Here is a 23,275-nt window from a genome sequence, read left to right as displayed (position 1 = left end):
TTTTTCTGATAAGTATAAGTAGGGCAACTATATCCTTCTGCTATTAATTGGTCTCTGATTTGATTTTAACATTTCCTTGATAATTTTTCAATAGATCTATAATTTTCTCATGCATCAATCTTATTATTTACTACGTATGTTTGTGGACTTATTTATGTATTTATTTGCTGTCTATTTTAAGTTCTGTAATCTGCCAATTGTTTTCCTATCTGGGAGATAAGCAGCATATAAATTTAATTAATAAATAAACCACCTTCAGTGGTGGGTGTCCCCTTCCCAGAGGCCCCAAGTCAACCAGCAAAACCGAGTTCTAATATCCTTCCAGAAGGTGTGACCAGTTCTTACATCTAGTGGTAGAGTGTTGCACAGGGTTGTGGCCACAGTAGAAAAGGCTCTTCTCTCTGATCTCACCTGCTGGAATTTCTTAGCAGACAGGGTCCACAGCAGGCTTCTTCCGCTGGTGTGAATGTAATGCGCTAGTTCCTTTGGGTTGATACAATTCCTAAAATACCCTGGACACTTGACATATAGGGTTTTAAAAGTAATAAGTAGAAGCTTGAATTGGACCCAGAAGCAAACTGGTAACTAATGCAGATCCTGCAACAGTAGTGTTATATGTGCCAGGTTGGGGGGAGGGGGCAGAGCTGTGAATGTTGCTCTATTCAGCACCAGCTGCAGCTTCCAAACATTTTTCAAAAGTAGCCCTATTTAGAAGGCATTGCAGTAATCCAAACAAGAGATAAGTAGGGCATGAGTGATCATGCACAGGGCCTCACAATCCAGATAAGGGGGCAGCTGGGGCACAGCACAAAATTGCACAAAGGCCTTCGTAGCCATGATTTCCATCCATTCTTTGAGAAGGAGTCACAAATGAAGGACAATTTCTTGATTTTGTACCAGAACTACCTGCAACACACACACACACCAGATCTAAGGGTGATAAAGAAACAGATGTTGAGGTTCTCTGCTTCTATAGCTATTCAATTTTGCCAGAGTTCAACTGAAGCCTTTTGTCCCCCATTCAGACCTCTGCACGCTCCAGACACTGAGAAAGGGTAGCTATGGCATTACTTGGATCACCCAGGGTATAGATTTTCTTAATTTTCTTTCTTTTGGTTGTTCAGATTTTTTAAAATCCCAGAAAATCTTTCCTCCAATTCCTTTTTAAACGCAGTCATTTTTAAAACCAAATTTTGCAAACAGTTTCTGTTTGAAAATAAATATGTGGAAATGCCCTTATCAGAAATTTGTTCTAGGATCCTTCTCCAGGTTGGCAGTTTTTCTTGTGGTTGCTGTCATGAGAAAGTAGAAGTTTAACAGTTACTATGATGAGAACAAAGTAGGCTTTTTTTTCCTGTTGTATTTTTCCTCTATTTAAAACTTTTTAGTCTCAGCTGGCTTTCCATAATCACAGGCAAGCACACAAGCTCATAGTATTCTTAACTCCTTGTTTTGTAAAATCCACCATCATTGTCCTCACTTATAAATAGCCAGCCTTCCAATGCTAGTCTAATTAAGTTTATTTAATGTCAAAGACTCTTTCATTAAAGAAAAATATCTGTTTTATAAAAATCACTATTCTTTACTGTTTGAGACCCTATGATATCATAATCCGGTGAAGCTTTTTTGCCTTTAAATTAAAAGCCTACTATTATATATCCTTGTTTCCGAAGCTACTCTATTACCCTTGAGACATTAAATTATTGTAGGGCTTTTTTTTAGGGAGGAGCAGCTCTTCTAGAGCAGTGTTTTTCAACCAGTGTGCCATGGCACACTAGTGTGCCGCGAGACATGGTCAGGTGTGCCGCGAAGCTCAGAGAGAGAAAGAAAGCAAGAGAGAGAGAAAGAGAAAGAAAGCAAGAGAGAGAGAGAGAAAAAGCAAGAGAGAGAGAGAGAGAACAAGAGAAAGAAAGCAAGAGAGAGAGCAAGAGAGAGAGAGCAAGAGAGAGAAAGAAAGCAAGAGAGAGAGAGAAAGAGGGAGGGAAGGAGAGAGAAAGAAAGACATAGAGGGAGGTAAGGAGGGAGAGAAAGAGAGCAAAAAAAGAGGAAGGAAGGAAGAGAAAGAAAGAGGGATGGAGAGAGAGAAAGAAAGAGGAAGGAAGGGAGAGACAGAGAATATTTTTGTCCAAACTTTTTTTAGCCCCCCGCCCCGCTCAATGTGCCCCAGGGTTTCGTAAATATAAAAAATGTGCCGCGGCTCAAAAAAGGTTGAAAAATCACTGTTCTAGAGCATACATTGATAATTCCCCAATTTTTCCTTCCTCCAAATAAATTTTCTATCCACCAAACCTGACTCCTAGCTGGCAGGTCTATTGTAGTGCTATCTCTGCAAAGCTATTCATAGAGTCATCTATCTGGCCATAACAATTCACATGGAAGGTATTCCTTTTCCATCACATTGTAAAATCCATGTACAGTGGTACCTCGGTTCTCAACCACAATCCATTCCAGAAGTGTGGTTGAGAACCGATTTGGTTGAGAACCGAATTAATTTATCCCATAGGAAATAATGGAAATGGATTTAATTGGTTCCCAGCCCATTGACTTGCTGGGAACCAATTAAATCTACAGTATTTCCTCTATTTCCTATGGGATAAGGATCTGAGGGGACGGGGTGAGATGGAATGGGAGTCGGAATCTCGACACGCCCCTCCTGGCCGCCCTCTTAACAGCCTCCCAGTCTCTACCTTGTAACTGCTCCAAGCTGCAGGAAGGGTAGGGCTGACTGCAATACCGGCAGTTTTGGGGGGCTCCTTTCCTCAGTGGTTCAGTTCGGTACCTCCAGGCAGCTGCACCAACTTTTTCCTTCCCGGCAGCGACGGCTCCGGCGGCTTACCTTCATCACATGACGTTCCTGACGCTGCTCCTCCTCGTAGGGAAGCCGCCGGAGCCGCCGCCGCCGGGAAGGAAAAAGTTGGTGCAGCTGCCTGGAGGTACCGAAGTGAACCACTGAGGAAAGGAGCCCCCCAAAGCTGCCGGTGTTGCAGCCAGCCCTACCCTTCCTGCAGCTTGGAGCAGTTACAAGGTAGAGACTGGGAGGCTGTTAAGAGGGCGGCCAGGAGGGGTGTGTCAGGATTCCGACTCCCATTCCCTCTGACCTCGTCCCCTCAGATCTTACATTTCAGATAGTAAACAAAATTTTCTGTTCAGTATCCGAATTTTTGTTTGGATACCGAAGCAAATTTTTGCAGAAAAATTTGTTTGAAATCCAAAATGTATGAAAACCGAGGCGTTTGAGAACCGAGGTACCACTGTATTTGGAATGGCTTTTTAACAAATAAATCAAAGAGGAGTGTTAATTCTTTAATAATTCATTAATACCTTTAGGACACGCACATCGTTCCATTGCTGACCTCTGTGCTCCATGATGAATCTCAGTGGGAGAAACCTCATGAATTCTATCCTGAGCATTTTCTTGACTCTGAAGGAAAATTTGTAAAGAGGGATGCATTCATGCCTTTCTCTGCAGGTAACCACTTCTACCATATCATATAGCGAATGAGAGTTTCAATAACAGATTCTTCCTTTTACATTATTTGTAAAGAAATCACCAGAATAACCCACTCAACATTCTACAAATGGCAAAAACTATAATAGGATGCTCAAACTATTTTCAGGGATTCAGGGTAGAAAAAATGTACTGGAGGTTAATTTTTTTAAAACAACAACAATACCTATACAATTAATCTCTATTGTAAAATTTTGCATTAGTTAATTTCATGCATATGATTTTTCATCTCTGAGCCGGGGTGGCGCAGCAGGTAGAGTGCTGTACTGCAAGCCACTGAAGCTGACTGTAGATCTGTAGGTCAGTGGTTCAAATCTCATCACTGGCTTAAGGTTGACTCAGGCTTCCATCCTACCGAGGTGGGTAAAATGAGGACCCAGATTGTGGGGGCAATATGCTGGCTCTGTAAAAAGTGCTATTGCTAACATGTTGTAAGTCGCCCTGAGTCTAAGGAGAAGGGTGGCATAAAAATCGAATAAATAAATAAATTTAATGGCAGGAACTGCAAAATGCTATTGAAGAACCACTGAAACCAGTTTCCCCATTTTTCTTCATTGGTTACAGGTCGGAGAATCTGCTTAGGTGAAACTCTTGCCAAAATGGAGCTCTTTTTGTTCTTTATCAGCCTCCTACAGAGATTCACTTTCCAGCCACCCCCTGGAATATCAAAAGAAGACCTGGACATGACACCAGCAATTGGGTTTACAGCTCCTCCTATGCCTTATAAATTGTGTGCTCTGCCTCGTTCATAACATGAATCATAATTTTAGTTTCTAGATTCCTTCATTTCCATATGTGTTCTTGTGAATTTTTAAATCTTCTCTTCTAACCTGTCACTTGGTGGAAATATGTTATGATTATTCATACATTTTCAAGCTTACATGCTGTTTTGCAAAGCACAATAAAAATGGAATTGAGATAAAAGCTAGTTTAAAAATGGATTTCAATTCTTGTGACATTCCCTGCATATAATAAGCAATAGCTAATAATAACAGTGGAACAATAACAGGAATCAATAAAAACATCAGAAGCTTTGTGCAAAGATTGGTGAAACAATGGAAAACACAGTAGCTGGTCAAAGGTGATACATTGGAAGAGGTAAATATCTAGATGGAAGTTTTTCAAGGAGACCATGACTGGTATTGTTTGTTATTGCACTGATTCCTCTGTCAACACCACTGAATGACTCAAACCATGGCTATCAAACATGAAAAACATCTGCTAGAATATCCCACCTCCTTTACAAGGATGATCTGAAACTGAATGGAAAAACCCCATCTGAAATAGAATTGTTGCTCAACCCTGTCCATATATACAGAAAATGCATTGCAATGAGGTTTGGTCTGAACAAGATGTACCCTTACAATCAAACTGGGGAGAAATAGTGGAAACTGATATAATTAAGATGTCCATGGAAATAAAACCAAAAGTTGAAGCAAAGGGAAAAAAGGGACACAAAAGAAAAAAAAGAAAAAGGGAAAAGGGGGGGGGGAGGCAAAAAAAATAGAGATGGTTCAGTGGCTCCACAATTCTGTAGAGTCGTTTGCAAAAATGAACCCCTCAAATGAAAATTCATGTATACTATAAGCCAGTGACGGCAAACCTATGGCATGGGTGTCACAGGTGGCACGCAGAGCCATATCTGCTGGCACATGATCAGTTGCCCTAATTCAGCTCCAATGTGCACGTGTATGCTGGCCAGCTGATTTTTGGCTCACACAGAGGCTCTGGAAGAGCATTTTTGGTTTCCAGAGAGTCTCCGGGGGCATGGGGTAGGGCATTTTTACCCTCCACCAGCTCCAGGGAAGCCTTTGGAACTTAGGGAGAGTGAAACACAATGTCAGGTAGCTTCATCGGAATTTAAGAAAAATAAAACTCAGAGTCCATTTTGAACTTGAAAAGTGATTTTTACTCAAATCAGTATTGAAAGCATCAAGAGCAAAGCAAAGACTAAAGAGAAACGTGCAAAGACTAAAGAAAAAGCTCATATCAAAAAATCCCACTTGCCCCCCTTTGGGAAATAGCCAATTCCCATTGTCAATTTTTGTCAGTTGGGTGCATCTTCACCCCCACGTCATACTTATGGAATGCATCTTCTAACGGACTTTCTTCTCACCTCCTTTCCAGGAAATCAAAAGTTATCCTGGCCTTTGCTGGGAAAGCGAAACTTACCAGGACCTTCCAGAAACTTCCCCTCCCAAATATCCCATATCCCACCCCCAGTTACTCATTTTATTTATTTATTTATTATTTGGATTTGTATGCCGCCCCTCTCCGAAGACTCGGGGCGGCTCACAACAAGTGAAAAACAATCCAATACAATCCAATTAATTAAAATATTATAAGTTTAAGAAAATCCCCAATACTAACATACACACATACAGGCATACCATATATAACTTCAACGTGCCCAGGGGGAGATGTTTAGTTTCCCCATGCCCGACGGCAAAGGTGGGTTTTAAGGAGTTTACGGAAGGCAGGAAGAGTAGGGGCAGTTCTGATCTCCGGGGGGAGTTGGTTCCAGAGGGCCGGGGCCGCCACAGAGAAGGCTCTCCCCCTGGGGCCCGCCAACCGGCATTGTTTAGTTGACGGGACCCGGAGGAGGCCCACTCTGTGGGACCTAATCGGTCGCTGGGATTCGTGCGGCAGAAGGCGGTCTCGGAGATATTCTGGTCCAGTGCCATGAAGGGCTTTAAAGGTCATAACCAACACTTTGAATTGTGACCGGAAACTGATCGGCAGCCAATGCAGACTGCGGAGTGATGGTGAAACATGGGCATACCTGGGTAAGCCCATGACTGCTCTCGCAGCTGCATTCTGCACGATCTGAAGTTTCCGAACACTTTTCAAAGGTAGCCCCATGTAGAGAGCATTACAGTAGTCGAACCTCGAGGTGATGAGGGCATGAGTGACTGTGAGTAATGAGTCCCGGTCCAGATAGGGCCGCAACTGGTGCACCAGGCAAACCTGGGCAAACGCCCCCCTCGCCACAGCCGAAAGATGGTTCTCTAATGTCAGCTGTGGATCGAGGAGGACGCCCAAGTTGCGGACCCTCTCTGAGGGGGTCAATGATTCCCCCCCCAGGGTAATGGACGGACAGATGGGATTGTCCTTGGGAGGCAAAACCCACAGCCACTCCGTCTTATCCGGGTTGAGTTTGAGTCTGTTGACACCCATCCAGGCCCCAACAGCCTCCAGGCACCGGCACATCACTTCCGCCGCTTCGTTGACTGGGCATGGGGTGGAGATGTAAAGCTGGGTATCATCGGCATATTGATGATACCTCACCCCATGTCCTTGGATGATCTCACCCAGCGGTTTCATGTAGATGTTAAATAGCAAGGGGGAGAGGACCGACCCCTGAGGCACCCCACAAGGGAGAGACCTCGGAGTCGACCTCTGACCCCCCACTAACACCGACTGCGACCGGCCAGAGAGGTAGGAGGAGAACCACTGAAGCACAGTGCCTCCCACCCCCAACCCCTCCAACCGGTGCAGAAGGATACCATGGTCGATGGTATCGAAAGCCGCTGAGAGGTCGAGGAGCACCAGGACAGAGGATAAACCCCTGTCCCGGGCCCGCCAGAGATCATCCATCAACGCGACCAAAGCGGTTTCCGTGCTGTAACCGGGCCTGAAGCCCGACTGCTGGGGACCTAGATAATCGGCTTCTTCCAAGGACCGCTGGAGCTGGAGTGCCACCACCTTCTCGACAACCTTCCCCATGAAGGGAAGGTTGGAGACTGGACGATAGTTGTTAAGTACTGCTGGGTCCAGGGAAGGCTTCTTGAGGAGGGGGCGCACAAGCGCTTCTTTATAGAGTGATGGAAAAACTCCCCTCCCCAAGGAAGCGTTGGTAATCTCCTGGGCCCAGCTCCGTGTCACCTCCCTGCTGGCCGAAACCAACCAGGAGGGACACGGATCCAGTAAACAGGTGGCAGAACTCACAGCTCCAATGGCCTTGTCCACTTCATCAGGTGTCACCAGATCAAACTCTTCCCAGACAGGTGGACAAGTACGTGCCCCAGTCACCTCGACTGACTCGTTGTCAGTCGACTCTGTTTTACAATTGGAGTCGAGGTCGGCCCGGATCTGAGCGACTTTATCAGCGAAAAACATGTTAAACTCCTCGGCACTACTCTGCAAGGGCTCCCCAACTCCCCCCTGATTAAGAAGGGAGCGGGTCACCCTAAACAGAGCGGCCGGGCGGGATTCCGCTGATGCAATCAAGGCGGCATGGTACGCGCATCTTGCCGCCTTGAGCGCCACTTTGTAAGTCTTAATAAAAGCTCTTACAAGTGTTCGATCAGATTCAGACCTACTCTTCCTCCAGCTGAAGCGTGTGGAGAGATGAAACATAGTGGCAGCTGAAGCGTGTGGAGAGATGAAACATAGTGAAGCTGACACTCAGAGCCCCCAAAACAGGGACGTTAGTCGTAAAAGAAAAAGAACAGACAAAAAAATACAATGTTATGCATTAGTTTATCAGTGTATTTTGCTCTAAAGCGATTGATTTCTCTCTGGGTGTTCATGTGTCTCTCCTCAACCCATTCTGCATGAGATGGAGGGAAATGTTTCCAAGACACTAGATATTGCAGTTCCCACCTTTGTCTCCTAGAATCAAGAACTTCTTTGACTTCAAAATGTTGTTCCTCCTCAATGAACAAAAGTAGGGGGGCACTGCTTGGGCAGGCCATAACTCTGATGTGTGCTCAGGCTTGAGTAGACTGACATGAAACACCAAGTGAATTCTTCGCAGGGTTTTTGGTAAGTCTAGTTTCATAGCTACTGAATTCACCATTTGCACGATATGGAAAGGACCATCATACTTAGGACCTAATTTTTTAGATTTTTGAGTGGTCCGTAAGAACTTTGTTGACAAGAAAACTCTGTCTCCTACTTTGCAATTTAGTGGCTGAGCCCTCTTTTTGTCAGCTTGTACCTTATGAGCATAGTGAGCCTCATCGAGAACCTTTCGGGCTATTGGCCAATTTGCCTTTAACTGAGTCACCCATTCTTTTAAATTGGGGTGTTTAGGGTGGTCCTGTGGCAACTCAGGGATAGGCACAAAATCCTATCTACAAACCAATTTAAATGAAGAAAATCCTGTGCTATTGTGTAGCTAATTATTATAGGCCACCGCTGCAAAAGGCAGAACTTCGCTCCAGTTATCTTGCTGATAATTTAAATAAAAGTAGAGGTACTGCTCCAACACTGAGTTGGCCTTCTCACACGCTCTGTTAGTTTGCAGGTGATGGGCAGAGCTTAACCCCTGTTTTGTGCCTAAGAGGCCCAAGAATTCTTTCCAAAAATCTGAAGTGAACTGGACCCCTCGGTCCAAGATGATTTGGTCAGGAATTCGATGGAGTCAGTACACATGCTGTATGAAGAGCTTTGCCAATGCTCTGGAAGAGGGGATTTTCAGGGAAGCTACAAAATGAACCTGCTTGGAAAAAAAGGTCAGTAACAACCCAAATAAGTGTATTCCCCCAACTCTCAGGCAAGTCCACAATAAAGTCCATAGATATTTCCTTCCAGGGTGCCCCAGGTCTCGCCACACTTTGCAACAGTCCCTGTGAGTGGCCAGGTGGTCGTTTCACTGCAGCACAGATGGGCCAAATGGCCACATAAGTCTCAATGTCCTTTTTCATGGAAGGCCACCAAAACTGCCTTCTCAATAAGTGTAAAGTTTTCAGGAATGCAAAATGCCCCACCACTTTAGAATCATGGCCCCTTTCCAATATTGCCAGTCTTAAGGAGGCTGGGACATACACCCTGGACCCTATCTGTGCTAGCTCATCTCACTGAGTGCACTCCACCTGATGAGCCAGGAACCAGTCAGCTGTTTTTAGGACTTTTTTTTATTCTCGTGTTCAAATTCTCCAGTAAATCAGTCACCTTGGATCTTTGCTCTCTCATCACTGCAGGGCACACCCACTGTTGGGCTGGAATAACTGATTGGGTTACCTCTGCCCTTGTGCTATTATATTGAGGTAACCTTGAAAGGGCTTTGGGGATGTATCGCAACGAAAATTTGAACCGCCCAAAATGCTGCGACCACCGAGCTTGCTTGGGGGACAACCTCCAGGGGTTTTTCAATGCCTCTAAATTTTTGTGATCAGTCCGCACCTCAAAAGGTTGCTTAGCCCCTTCCAGAAAATATCTCCAAGTTAGCAGGGCCCAACGCACTGCAAATGCCTCTTTTTCCCACACTGCCCACCTGCGCTCAGTCTCAGTTAATTTCATAGACATGTACGCACAGGGGCGGAGGCCCTGTTCCTCATCTTATTGCAGCAATACTACTCCCATGTCTACATCACTAGCATCGACTTGGACCACAAACGGACGCTCCAAGTGTGGATGTTTGAGGATGGGCTCACACGCAAACAGTCTCTTTATCTTTTCAAAAGCTGCCTGATATTCCCTAGTCCACACAGTGGGCCACTCGCCTTAGGCTTGCCTTCCCCCTTCGTTTTCAAAAGGCTTGTGATTGGCAAGGCTATCTGAGAAAAAGTTGGAATAAACTGCTGGTAGAAATTGGCAAAATCTAGGAAACTGTGCAGTTGCTTTCTGGTGCATGGGGCCTCCCATTCCAGAACAGCCCTCAACTTCTCGGGGTTGATCTCCACCCCTTGGTGTGAAATGGGGCCCAAATAGTCAATCTTGCTCTGGTGAAACTCACACTTAGACAGTTTTGCATACAACTCTGCAGCCTTGAGTTTCTTTAACAACTCCCTCACTAGGGCTGCCTGCGAGCTCCCCCTCCACCCTGTTGGGCTTGCACTTGAGGGGGGGGTCTGGGCTGCTGCTCTTTGCTGTGCTCCCTGTCCCAAAGGGCCTTCTGTGGGCTTGTCATCCCCCTCATATATCGCGCCTTTTCCCCTCAATCTTTGCTTAATGTTAGCTGCTTCAGTCGGAATTTAAGAAAAATAAAACTCAGAGTCCATTTTGAACTTCAAAAGTGAATTTATCCAAATCAGGAGTGAAAGCAACAAAGGTAAAGCAAAGATCGAGGAAAAAAGGTGTGATACAAGTTCATATCAAAAGATCCTATTTGCCCTCCAGCCCTGGAAATTAGCCAATCTCCATTGTTCATCTTTGTCAGGTGGACACATCTTCACAACCATGTCACACTTATGGAATGCAACTTCTAACGGTCTTCTGGTCACCTGCTTTCCAGGAAAGCAAAAGTTATCCTGCTCTGTGCTAGGGAAACAAAACTTATCAGGGCCTCCTGAATCTTCCCTTCCCAAATCCCATGCCCACCCCACCTTACTCATGGCAACTGGAGCGTGTGTAGAGTTGAAACATAGCGAGGGTGACACAATTACTTTAAAAATCATCTCATCCAGGTGATTTCCACTCCTTTCTTCAATTCTTCAAGTGATGGCCATCCCAGCTAATGGCATCCATAGTCACCTCTCCTCAGCTGAAGATCGGGAGGCTGGTGTTGGCTCCCTAGGAAGTCTGCACTTCCCCCTGGGTGACCAACTCATGCCTCTCCTCATCAGCTCTCCAAGAGAGAGATTCTGGCTTAATTTCTTTCAATTTTGAGCCCCCTACAGCTGGAAGTTTTTGGGTTTCCCTCAGAATGGTGAAACACGGTACCATTGTGATACTTGGCCATGCCTCCTCTCCTCCTCCTCATTGTGACTTGTGAGTCTGAGTCTTGCTATGAGAACAAGATAGGAAATAAAAGGGAATTTGCAAAGGGCATTCAAAAGATTTAGGGAAATAGTGTAAATTGCTTCTAGATTTTTCATGCAAACATTACTTAATTCATGTTTGAATTCTACATTATTCACAATTGTACACATTATAGCTGTTTGGTGAAAGTGAAGAGAACACTCCAGTACAGAAATGATAGTAAGGAAAATTGATAAAGAAAGGCACAGCAGTCTCACCCCTGTCCACTTTTTTAAAAATGAAAATATTTGGATAATCATTGTAAGAGAGAAACTGATTGAATGAGAATGACTGGATTTTTTATGGTTTTCAGTTTTAGGTAATATATTTTAATTAATTGGACCCAGAGTGTTATATATTGTTTTATTATATGTTGTGAGTTGTTCCGAGTCCTTGGAGAGGGGCAGCACAAAAGTCCAATAAATAAATAAATAATAAAACAACCTGTTTAAGCTACTACATAAGCCAGGAATTAGCAGTGAGGCATTTTAGAAGGAGTAGGGGAGTGAGAGGGAGAGGGGGGTGGGGTGTTCATTTTGCTGAACAAACAAGGCAGGACTTTGACCACAACCGAACACTGAAAACATATTTAAATTATCTCCATGGTAGTGCAACAGTTTTTTGTATTTGTATAGCATTATCTTGTGCAGGAACTATATTTGATCAAATTGTATTGCATTTTTCATTTTAAATACTACATAAAGTATTTACTGAAAGAAAATGGATTGGACTCAACTTGTTCCTATATCACTCTTCTTTATTCTTCTGACTATATTCCTTTTGAAAATGAACAGTTCCTGGAATAACAACTCCCAAAATCTTCCACCAAGACCAAGAATTTTACCCCTTCTTGGAAATCTCCTTATTATGGATATGAAAAGACCACACAAAACAATGCTAAAGGTAATATGCTGAAATTATGACTGAAAGCAACTAAACTAACAAGATAAAATTGGGTCAAGATATTTTGGAGATATTCTGATTTTATGTTATTGTTTAATTGTACGTAACTGTGCTATATTATGCATAGAATTAGTAGATATTGGCAAGCTCAGTTATTCATATTGTGGACCTAATCCTATAAATGGACAGATCAATTGAGAGAGGTTTTTGGTTGTTTTTTAGGTGATGGTTGGGATTAATATCTTTTTCTCAGGTCAATGTTAGTGAATTGCAAGAGGTAATAGAATAAGATTGTTCCACTGTCTTACAATGTATTAAAAGTTAGGGTGTACGGTTTGTTCAGGGAGGGATAGCATCTGTGGTGTAGGGGCATGCTGTGTCCTTTTATGGCAGCTCATTTTATGGCAGCTTTTAGGGTAACTTTTTCACCTTTGGTCCCCACTCAGCTCTCATCTGTGGCTCCCAATAGCTGTAGCATGAGCAGCCTCCACACCCTGGGCAACAGCTTTGACAGGCTGGCCAAATGAGGTTGAGAGTAGCTGTTGGGTCATTGACCTTCAGTGAGATAGGGGCTTGTCTATCCCAAGCATATGAAGACAGATTCCGGTGGACTGAGAAGATGAAATCTACTAGAATAGGACAATGTTCAGGAAGGTGATCTCTGAAAGAGATGTGGTACACTAAGAGCACGGCAAGACACAAAAGATGCCCTGGTCAACCACTGAGCCCAGCCCATCTCCAATTGTCTTGATTCTTGTCCTGCTATTGGAGCAAGATGAAATCTGGGAAGAAAGAGTGAGGCTGACTATGCACACCTGGCCCTCACTTTAATCCAATTCATGTGCAAGTCTTGATATCCTCCCAATTTAGATGTCAAGGTGCTCTTCGAACACGATGGATGAATATCATCATTAAAATTTACCTGGTTCTTATATTAGGAATAGAATTACTCTATTCATAAATGCTTCTGACCACAACAAATTTGGGTTCCAACCAAAAACGTCATTAATTTTTCCCAACATGGCCGATTTCCTCTGCTACACCATTATTTTTGTAAGGGCCAAATTTCCAAAATTAGGTTCGGGTCACAACCAAATTGGGTTGCGGATCAAAATTTGATCTAAATTGGATCAAACTTATGGAATGAATTATGGTCATGACCATACTGTACTACGATTTGGAAACAGAGATGCCTGGGAGGGAATGAGTAAGAAACACATTAAAATATATTTATGGTCATTAGAAATGAACAAATGCAGCCACAAATAGTCAACATTCTTCTTTTTTTTCCTATGCTGGTTATTAGCAAAAGACTTTTCCATGGCACTTTGACTAGATCATTTCATCAAGTCAGTTAAAAGTTCAGCAAGCTCAAGAAGGTGCATGTTATTGAGATATTATGGAGATGGTAAAGCACAATACTGCTCTGCACTGCTGACTGATTCATTTGATGTTTATAATTTTAGCTATTGTTTGAAATAAACACAGTCTCTTTGCGGTTCTCTATTTTATCCTTGGATTGCTGATTCAGTAAAGTATCTGAATCAAGAAGATATGGATGGAACATGAAAACAGCATTTTCTTCCTTGAGACCATCCTTGAATTGATGTTGCCATTATAATTAAATAAGTTAACCTTATGATTATGATTATTGTGGAAAATTTTCTTTCAGACTAATAGTTGTAATGTTAACCATGTTGACTGCTGATGCATTTGGGTTTGTGATGATATCTCAGTTTCTGGAAGAGTACCAAATATAATGATTCTCTTATGCAGTAAAGGGTCACATTATTCCAGTCGTACGTTCTCCCACTATCTTAATAAGATAAGTAGTGTTGGGCGAACTGATCTTGCATAGTTTGGGTCCGTGCAGAACTTTGTGGTGTTCGGCATACCAAACCCAAACCCGGACTTTTTTGAAAGTCCGTGTTCAGGTTCGGGGTTCGAATGAACTCTGCGATACGCCAATCAACAGCCATGTTGTAAGCCGAAGCCATGCTGTATCCGGGCAGGAAACGCAAGACCGGCTGTGATTGGCCATGCGTCCTGCTGGCCAGTGATTGGCCAGCCAGACACATGGCTGTGATTGGCCCAGCAGGACACCTAACCCTACCTGTATAAAAGGCAGGACCGACTTCCGGGTGGAGCCCGATCGTGCCAAAGGTGCGGAAGCCGAGCTCCCGCTCCGCAGCCTACCTTTCCAGCTTGTAGGACACCCGATCGCGTTGTGCCGACACCGGAGGGGGTCGGCCGAGGACAGGGGGTTTCCTGGACCCCCCCGGGGCGGATCACTGCGGCCCCAGGGGTTAGGGACAGCCCCGCAGCTACAAGAATGGAGAGCTGCGACCAGGCGGCTGCCTGGCCGCAGCCATAGTGATCTCCGATAGCGGAAGTTCAAAAATAGAAAAAAGAAGTCTACAGGGGAGCAGATCGGCAGATAAAGTTGATTGACAGCACCATAAGGAAATCTTTTGGTATTTGAGGAAGTTTGTGAAAAGAAGATTCTAATTGAAGGCGAACAAAAACAAAGGAAAAAACTGTAAGTGATATCCATACGCGGAAGAAGAACAGCCGGAACTACTTGTCTTTGTCAAACTTAACAGTATAATTTCTTTTTTAAATTTTAAGAGTATAGTGTGGTGTTTCTATTTTTTCTTTTTCATTATTCATTTTTTACGATTATATTTTTTTTCCTTAAGACTGTTTTGATATTTACTTGATTGGATGAAGTAGAAATATTTTTAATGAGTTGAATATATGACTATATGAATTGAATTGAGATTATTCCATTTTTATTCCATTTGAATGAAATTTTACTGAACTAAATCACTCAGAATAAATATTGGACTGCCTTTTTTATTTCTTTAATTTTATAATTTTATAATTTTTCCTTTTTTTTATCCTTTTCATCCTTTTTACTTGGAGCCTTTTGGGACTACTTTTTTGCCAACACGACATCAGAGGTGTAAGGATACTTTTTCTTTTCTTTCTTTTTTATACAATAAGAAGATATAAACTTTCTTTTTACAATCATTTTAATTTGGATATAATACTGGACATTGCCTCTGGAATATTTTCTTCTGGATATTTTTATTAAAATATAACTCATATTTGGATTATTTGGACTTATTAAACTTTTCTTGGAATTTTTTTTTTGACATTTTCTTTTTATTAGTTTGTGGTGTGATTATTTACTACTTATTTACTCTTTTTATTTTATTTTTATTTTTCAATTTTTTTCAATTTTTTAAAAAATATTAGAATTTTTTTTACTTAATTTTTTTAAATAAATATTTTTTTTCCATTTTGTACAAATAATTTTTTAAAAAGGTTTCCTCCTTTCTCTCTCTCTCTTCTCTTTCCCCTTTTCCTTTTATTGCCTTTAATTTTTTCTTCTCATCATAATCATATTCTTTCTTTCTCTTTATTATTAACTTAATTAATATCAACTAGAAGCTTGATTTCTTCCCCTTCACACCTGATCCCCCCTCTTTAGGATACTAGGCTTTTAGAAGATTGAATTATTTTTCTTCCACTTTTCTTTCTATTTTCTTTCTGTTTAATTAACTCAAATAACCAATTATCGTATTACTATTGTATTAATTGAATTGATATTTACTCTTTAAAATTTTGGAATATGAAAGGTTCTCATAGGGCACAAAGCGTGACTTCGGTGACTACAATAACAACGCGAAAACAAACAACTACGCCTGCTTCGACTTCAACTACTACACCAAAAGTTTCCCCAACTTCATCACCATTACAACAAAGGACTATAACTACAATGTTAGCAAAAGAGAAAGAAAAAGAAAAGCCATTGATGGATCCTAACTTCCAGATTATTCAAGATGCCCTAGCTGGTATACAAGAGTCACAAACCCACACAAGCTCAACTTGCTGCAAACAAAGAAGAAATGAAAATGTATCTACAAGAAATGAAGCAAGAACTGAGACAAGAAATGAAGGAGATGAAAGATGAGATAAAAAAAGAAGTTGCTGAGCTTAAAATAGAATTAACAAGTGAAAGGAAAGGTCGCCGAGATGGATGGAGATATAAAAACCATGCAACAAAACCTACAACAAAGTGAAAAAAGAATACAAATGACAGAAGGGAAAATTCAAATCATGGGACAAAGAGTGGAAGAATACGAAGATCGTAATTACGCAGCCCGCAGAGATTTTGATATAGCAATAACCAACTTAGAAATCCAATCCGCGTCACATGGTCTGAGATTCCAAAATATTGAAGAAGAAAGAGATGAAGATCTACCCGCAAAAATGGCAGAAGTGATAGCCGCTATCATGCAAGTGGATCCAGCAGAATTGGTAAGAGAAATTGATGAAGTCTACCGAGTCCAGACTGGCTATGTGAGACGCCATAACTTACCTAGAGAAGTTCATATTAAATTTTCAAGAAGAATAATCAAAGACGAGATACTGAGATTGACAAAAAATGAGACTTTTCAACGTAATGGGAAAGAAATTATGATTCTGAAACAAGTACCGAGGAGAGTTCGAGAGAGTAGAAGACAATACTACTTTCTTACAAGCATTCTGATCAGAAAGAACATTGTTTTCAGATGGTTGGTACCAGAAGGTTTGACTTTGGCTTGGCAATCGACGAGAGTAAGAATAGAAAGTGTGGAACAAGCAAGATCTTTCTTAGCACGTAGCGGATTGGACAAAATCGAACAAATTCAGATAGAACCAAAGAGCAGTGATGCTACGATGGGGGCCACTGGAGGTGGAGGGGAAGAACTATTGGCAGTGGAGCAGAAACAAACTCAGGCTTCACAGGAACTAATTTTGGAAACCTGGCTTCGAGAACCAAAAGAAGTTAAAAAGTATTACAAATAAAGATGACACAAGAACTGAAAATATTTTCAGTTAACGTAAATGGATTAAACAACCCAAGGAAAAGAAATCAAGTATTAACTAAACTTACGAAACAAAAAGCTCAGATAAATATTTTACAAGAAGTTCATATCTGTTGTGGTTCCGTCTGAGGCCCCTCCGGGAACGGCTGACCTTCTGTCGGTTTCCAGCTCAGAGGGAGAGGCTGAGGAACAGGAGGTGCAGACAGACGAGGAGGAATCCCAGGCTGAAGAAGAGGGAGGACAGCCAGAGTCCCACCAGGGGGAGCTCTCCTCAGCAAGCAGCCTGGATTCCTTAGAGGAAAGTGCACAAGCCATAATTGATCTGCGACAACGGAGAGCTAATCAGAGACGGAGTCAATTGGCTAAATACTTTCAGCATTAAAGTGGCAGCAGCTGGGTTTGGGTGTGGTGCTCTTGGGAAAGGCTAAAAGGCAGACCCACCCTTCCTGGCTTGTGGAGTTTTATCTTTGAGAGTCGTGGGACCTGACTGTGAACTTTGGTGTCTTGGAATCCTGGTTTGTGCCTTTGACTATTGAAACCTTGGGGGGGGTGTGCCAGCAAGAAGCTTGCTGTATTGTCTGGACATCAGGACCCTGCTGTACCATATTATATTCTGTCTGTTGGAAAGAACAGGTTTTCCTCTGTGCTTATTTTTTCCAGTTATAAAATACTTTTGGCTTTTACCAGAGTGTCTGGCTGTTTTTTCCAGTTGGTGTTGAGGTCTGGGGGAACCCAGACAGAACAATATCAAAACATCAAAACGAAGTCTTCTCAAAAACTCAAAATTGGGGAAATTATATACTAGCTTGGCAAATCAAAAGAAAAGAGGTGTAGCAATGTATATTGATGAACTAATTAAATCTAAAGAAATATATAATGACAGTGATGGAAGGATGTTGATAGTGCAATTGGACTTAGAAATAAAACCTCTGGTAATTGTCTCAATTTATGCACCAAATGATAACCAAAAACAATTTTATGAAGATTTGCACGAAAAAATTAACAAATTATCAATTGAAAATATGATAATAATAGGGGATTTCAATGCAATTTCAGATGACCAAGTGGATTATACCGGGAAAAGAAAAGGGGGGAAAAAAGGTAATTTTGCCCGGGACGTTCTGGAAAATGTGTACGGAACTATCATTAAAAGATGTATGGCGAGAACAACACTTAAAAGACAAACAATATACTTTTTATTCTAATCCCCATAAGACTTGGTCTAGAATTGATATGGCTTGGGCCCCTTCTCATATAATGTAACAAATTAGTAAAATAGAAATAGAGACAAATACTTGGGCAGATCACAACCCCTTATCCATATATTGGAAAGGTAAAAGGAAAATAAACAATTGGTCAATGAATAGTAATATAATAAAAGATCCAGAGTATAAAAAATGGATAGAAAAAGAATTAGAGTTTTTCTTTAAAATAAATAAAAATACTGATACTACCCCTCAAAACTTATGGGATACAACTAAAGCTTACATACGTGGGCTAACAATATCATTCGCAGTGAAAAAAACCAAAGAGAGGAAAAAATGCTATGAAAAATTATTAGAACTTAAAAGTTTAGAAATTTTAATGCAAATAGAGGATAAGGATGACAAGCTAAAAAAATCAGAGAGAATTAATAAGACATAAATTGAGATTAATAGAACAAGAACCAATTGTAGAAAAGATAAAAAGATAAAAAGAGCAAAACAAGAATATTTTGAACATGCGAATAAATCTGGAAGATGGTTGGCATACAAACAAAGAAAAGAGAAAGAAAATAGAATTATAAAAAAGTTGACAGATTCAAAGGGTATAATAAAACATAGAACAGAAGATAAAAAGGAAATAGTATTGGAATTTTATAAACAATTATATAAGAAAGAAGAAATAAGTGAGGATTTAATCTTTAAATATTTGGAAAAAATAGAGTTACCAGTATTAACTGAAGCACAACAGCAAAGATTGAACAAACCTATTACAGATATGGAATTAAAACAATTTATAAAATATAAAAAAAATAATAAAGCAACTGGCACAGACGCAATACCAGCGGAATTTTATAAATTAGAGATAGAAATACTTTTTTCAAATATGCTTGAGACATATAACCAAATATTGGTAGAAGGTAAATTGCCAAAAACATGGTCAGAAACTTTAATAACTTTAATACAAAAAGCGGATACAGAAAAGGAAAAAATTGAAAACTATAGACCTATTTCACTATTAAACGTAGATTATAAAATTTTCATATCAATATTTGCTAATAGACTAAAACGTATTATAAATAATATGATACACAGTGATCAAAATGGTATTTTACCAGGAAGACAAATTAAAAATAACTTAAGAATAATAGTAAATATATTAGAATACTATGAGCAACATCCAGAAAAGCAAATGACGCTTATATTTTTGGACGCGAAAAAGGCATTTGATAATGTAGATTGGAACTTTATGAAAATACAATTAAATAAGATGGAGGTAGGAACAAAGTTTTTTAACATAATAGATGCTATATACTCTGAACAAACAGCTAAAATTATAATAAATGGTGAACAGACGAGGAGTAAGACAAGGTTGTCCAATATCGCCACTATTATTTATTCTAACATTAGAGGTATTGTTGATAAAAATAAGAGCAGATAAGGAAATAAAAGGACTGAAGATAAAAAAAGAAAGCTATAAAACACAAGCATTTGCAGATGACATGGCGTTTATTTTGGAGGATCCAACAGAATCTATTTTAAACTTAATAAATTTAATTGAAGAATATGGGAAAGTCGTCGGATTGAAAATAAATAAAGAAAAGACGCAGATATTAACAAAAAATATGACTGAAACACAAAGAAGGTATTTAGGAGATTTATCAAATATGAAAATTACAAAAAAAGTGAAATACTTAGGGATATGGATGACCCCTAAAGCTGTATCTTTGAAAAATGATAATTATTTTAAATTATTAAGTCAAGTTAAAAAAGATTTAGAAACATGGAGTAATCTACAACTATCATTGGTAGGAAGAATCTTTACAATTAAAATGAATATCCTGCCTAAAATTTTGTTTCTTTTTCAAGTTATTCCAATAAACCCAGGACCGAATTTTTTTGTTGAATTAAATAAAAAATTAAATTAAAATTTATATGGCAAGGTAAAAAATCAAGAATAAAACAAAATTCTTTAGAGGATCGTAAGGAAAGAGGAGGCTTAGGCCTCCCAAATTGGAAATTATATTATCATGCCACCGCCTTGACATGGATAAAAGAATGGTTGACCTTAGAAAACCAAAGGATACTCAACCTAGAAGGTCATGACTTGATGGTTGGTTGGCATGCACTTATATGGTACGATAAATTAAAAACACATTCTTATTTTAGAAATAATATTATTAGGAAAGCATTGATAGAGGTATGGAATGAAATAAAGAAAAAACATTTTTAGTAATGCCGGAATGGGTATCACCTATTGAAGCTATTACACACCCGAACCTTAAAGAAAAAAGTAAGATGTGGAAATATAGGGATTTGTTAGACGATCAATTTAAATTAAGAACAAAACAAGAATTATATGATTTAGGTATTAACTTAGATTGGTGGCAATATATGCAGATTAGTTCCAGATATCAAACAGATGTAAAGACTTATATTTTTAAAAAAGAAAATAATGTATTGAGTAAATTGTTATTTCAAAATTATTCAAAAACAATTGGAAATGTGTATAAATACTTAATAAATTACAGGACGATAGGTTGGATATTGAAAGACAATATGATCAGTTGGTGCAAAAATTTAGGCAAAGAGATAGATTTAGACACATGGGAAAAATATGGATGTATAATTGGAAAATAACAAAATCAATTTCCTTTAAAGAAAATCAAATTAAGATGTTCTACAGATGGCACCTTCCACCATATAGAATTTCTAAAATGTTTCCGTCTGTATCGCCTATTTGTTGGAAATGTAAAAAAGAATTTGGTACATATTACCATGCGTGGTGGACATGCTCCGAGACAAAAATATTATGGAACAAAGTAGAGAATTGGATAAATGAAATAACAAAGGAGAAGATAAAAAAATCTCCTGAACTTTTTTTATTGGGTATTTGAAATACAAAGTATAAAAAAGAAACTTATTATTTAATAATACATATATTGGCTGCAGCCCGAATTGTATTTGCACGGAAATGGAAAGAAAAAACAATACCAAAAGATACTGAAGTATTTTAAAAAATTATAGAATGTGCAGAACTAGATATGATGACTAAACGTTTAAATAATCAAACTGAAACAGAATATTATAAAATATGGGACAAAGTATATGATTGGTGGAATTTTAAAAATGGTATTAATAATTAATTATAATATAGAATGAAATGGTAAATAGTATTACTAATAAACTTTTTCTTTCTTTCTTTTCCTTCTCCTTTTGTATAAGTATAGAATATTTTAAAATATAAAGAAATTTAATTAATAAGTTTAATATTAAAAATATAGAGTTGAATTTAACAAGAATGTAACTTACATGTGTGGTATTTCTGCTTAGATCTGATTACAGTTAGGATTTTTTATACTTCTGTATTAGATAGACTTCTACGACAAGCGGAGCAATGGTAGCTTCTTAAATGTTTAGTGTTGTATGTCTTTGTTTGTCTTTTTAAAAAATTCAATAAAAATATTTTTTTTTTTAAAAAAAAAGGCAGGACCATGCTCTCCAGTGCCATTAAAAGAGCTCCACATTAGTTAGGGACAGTGCTGTTGCTGCTGCTGACAGGGAAAGATAGGTTGGCGAGATTTCTAAGGGCAGATCACCTAGGCTGCATCTGCTGGCTGCTGCCACTTAAAGGGGACATATCTCAACTGTGCCATTGTCTTCCAAAGGTCAGATCACCTAGACATCCAAGACAAAAAAGGGGAGATTTTTTGGGGGGGCTGCAACTGGGGCTGGCTGCCACTGAAAAGGGGCTTATCTCAACTCTGCCATTGTCTTCCTGAGCGCAGATCCAGCTAGCCATCCAAGAGAAAAAAAGGGAAAGATTTTTGGTGTGGCAGTTTCCCTGCGACTTGAGCTTGCTGCTGCTGAAAAGGGGAATATCTCATCTCTGCCATTGTCTTCCTAAGGGGAGATTTCTCAACGATAGAATTGTCCTAGGTGCAGATTGGGCTGGAAAAATTCATGTAGAAGTGATAGATCAAGCCATTACAGAAATTAAGATAGGAGTATCATTTTTACTTGGCTGCTACTGCTCTCTGTCAATTTAGTTTTGGGTCAAACATGGAGCCATTTCCTATCTCTGCATTTCTTTTTTCTATCTAATAAAAAACCACTAGTGTTCTCTGTTAATTTAGTTTTGGGTCAAACAAAGGGCCACTTCCTTTATCTGCATTTCCTTTTCTCTCTAAGACAAGACCTCTACTGCTGTCTGAGCATTTAATTTTTACAGGGCATTTAATTTTTGAAGTCTTGGTCCACCTGAACGCCGTGCCTTCTTCTGTTCCCAAATTTCTTGGGCCACTGTCACTGCAGGGCTTTAACTATGAAGAAAGCTGTGGTGGTGGTGGTGGTGGTGGTGGTGGTGGAGCTGTTGCTGCAGGGGCAGGGAGAGGACATGTAACATCTGCACCTCATACCTCTTCCTGTGGTGCAAGCATGTACCCTGGTTTGGGGCCTATATTGGCAGACCCCAAAACTTCTTCCAGAGTGGAAAGGCAAGAAGAAGTCGAGGCAGTTGGAAATAATATGGGACACAGTGCTACCAGTTCCATGGGATTGCCTTTCACCCATTCCACCTCAGCTGCAAGTTCAGAGCCCTCCTTATCACCCCCCTTCAAAGCAGCAAGGCTGTCTCAGCCATAAGCAATGGAGTCTTTAATGCTCTTTGATGACACTTCTAACTGGGATGCCATGGGCCAACCACCTGCCCCATCCCCAGTTGCAGACCTTGGGCTTCCGGATGCCCAAGAGCTTCTGCTGGAGAATGAGGAGGTGTCCAGGGCATCATCGGGGAAGGCCACGATAGAGGAAGATGAGACCCAAATCCCTGCTCCTGCACCTTACTGCAATGTTGAAGCTGAGAGGGAGGCTAGCAGCGAGGAGTGGGTGGAAGAAGATGCCAGGGGTGATGACAAGGTGCTAGACCCCACGTGGACTGAAGGCCGGCAGAGTTCAGAGGAGGAAGAGGCAGTGGTGGTCCCACATCCCCAGGCAGCCAGCAGAAGAGGGAGAAGGGTGAAAACCCTCAGTGCTCAGTCTGCTGGTACTACTGTCCACCTTGGCCAGGGACCAAGCGCGCCCACATGTACCACAAAGAA

General features: G+C 40.4%; 2 protein-coding genes across 2 annotated transcripts in view; both read left to right on the top strand.

Annotated features, from left to right (window-relative positions):
• LOC139156612 (cytochrome P450 2K6-like) overlaps nt 1-4,432 on the top strand; it is a 28,591-nt gene extending 24,159 nt beyond the window's left edge. The window contains exons 8-9 of the mRNA XM_070732466.1: nt 3,328-3,469; nt 4,073-4,432. Of these exons, the coding sequence (XP_070588567.1) occupies nt 3,328-3,469; nt 4,073-4,260 (330 nt within the window). The 3' untranslated portion in view covers nt 4,261-4,432. The remainder of the gene's footprint in view (nt 1-3,327; nt 3,470-4,072) is intronic.
• A 7,307-nt stretch (nt 4,433-11,739) lies between these two features.
• LOC139156604 (cytochrome P450 2K6-like) overlaps nt 11,740-23,275 on the top strand; it is a 30,009-nt gene continuing 18,473 nt past the window's right edge. Inside the window, exon 1 of the mRNA XM_070732457.1 lies at nt 11,740-12,097. Coding sequence (XP_070588558.1) covers nt 11,915-12,097 — 183 coding nt within the window. The 5' untranslated portion in view covers nt 11,740-11,914. The remainder of the gene's footprint in view (nt 12,098-23,275) is intronic.

Source organism: Erythrolamprus reginae, chromosome 1, assembly GCF_031021105.1.
Source record: "Erythrolamprus reginae isolate rEryReg1 chromosome 1, rEryReg1.hap1, whole genome shotgun sequence".
NCBI lineage: Eukaryota > Metazoa > Chordata > Lepidosauria > Squamata > Dipsadidae > Erythrolamprus > Erythrolamprus reginae.
Note: the sequence above shows the minus strand (reverse complement) of the source record. Positions and strands in the feature narration are given on the sequence as shown.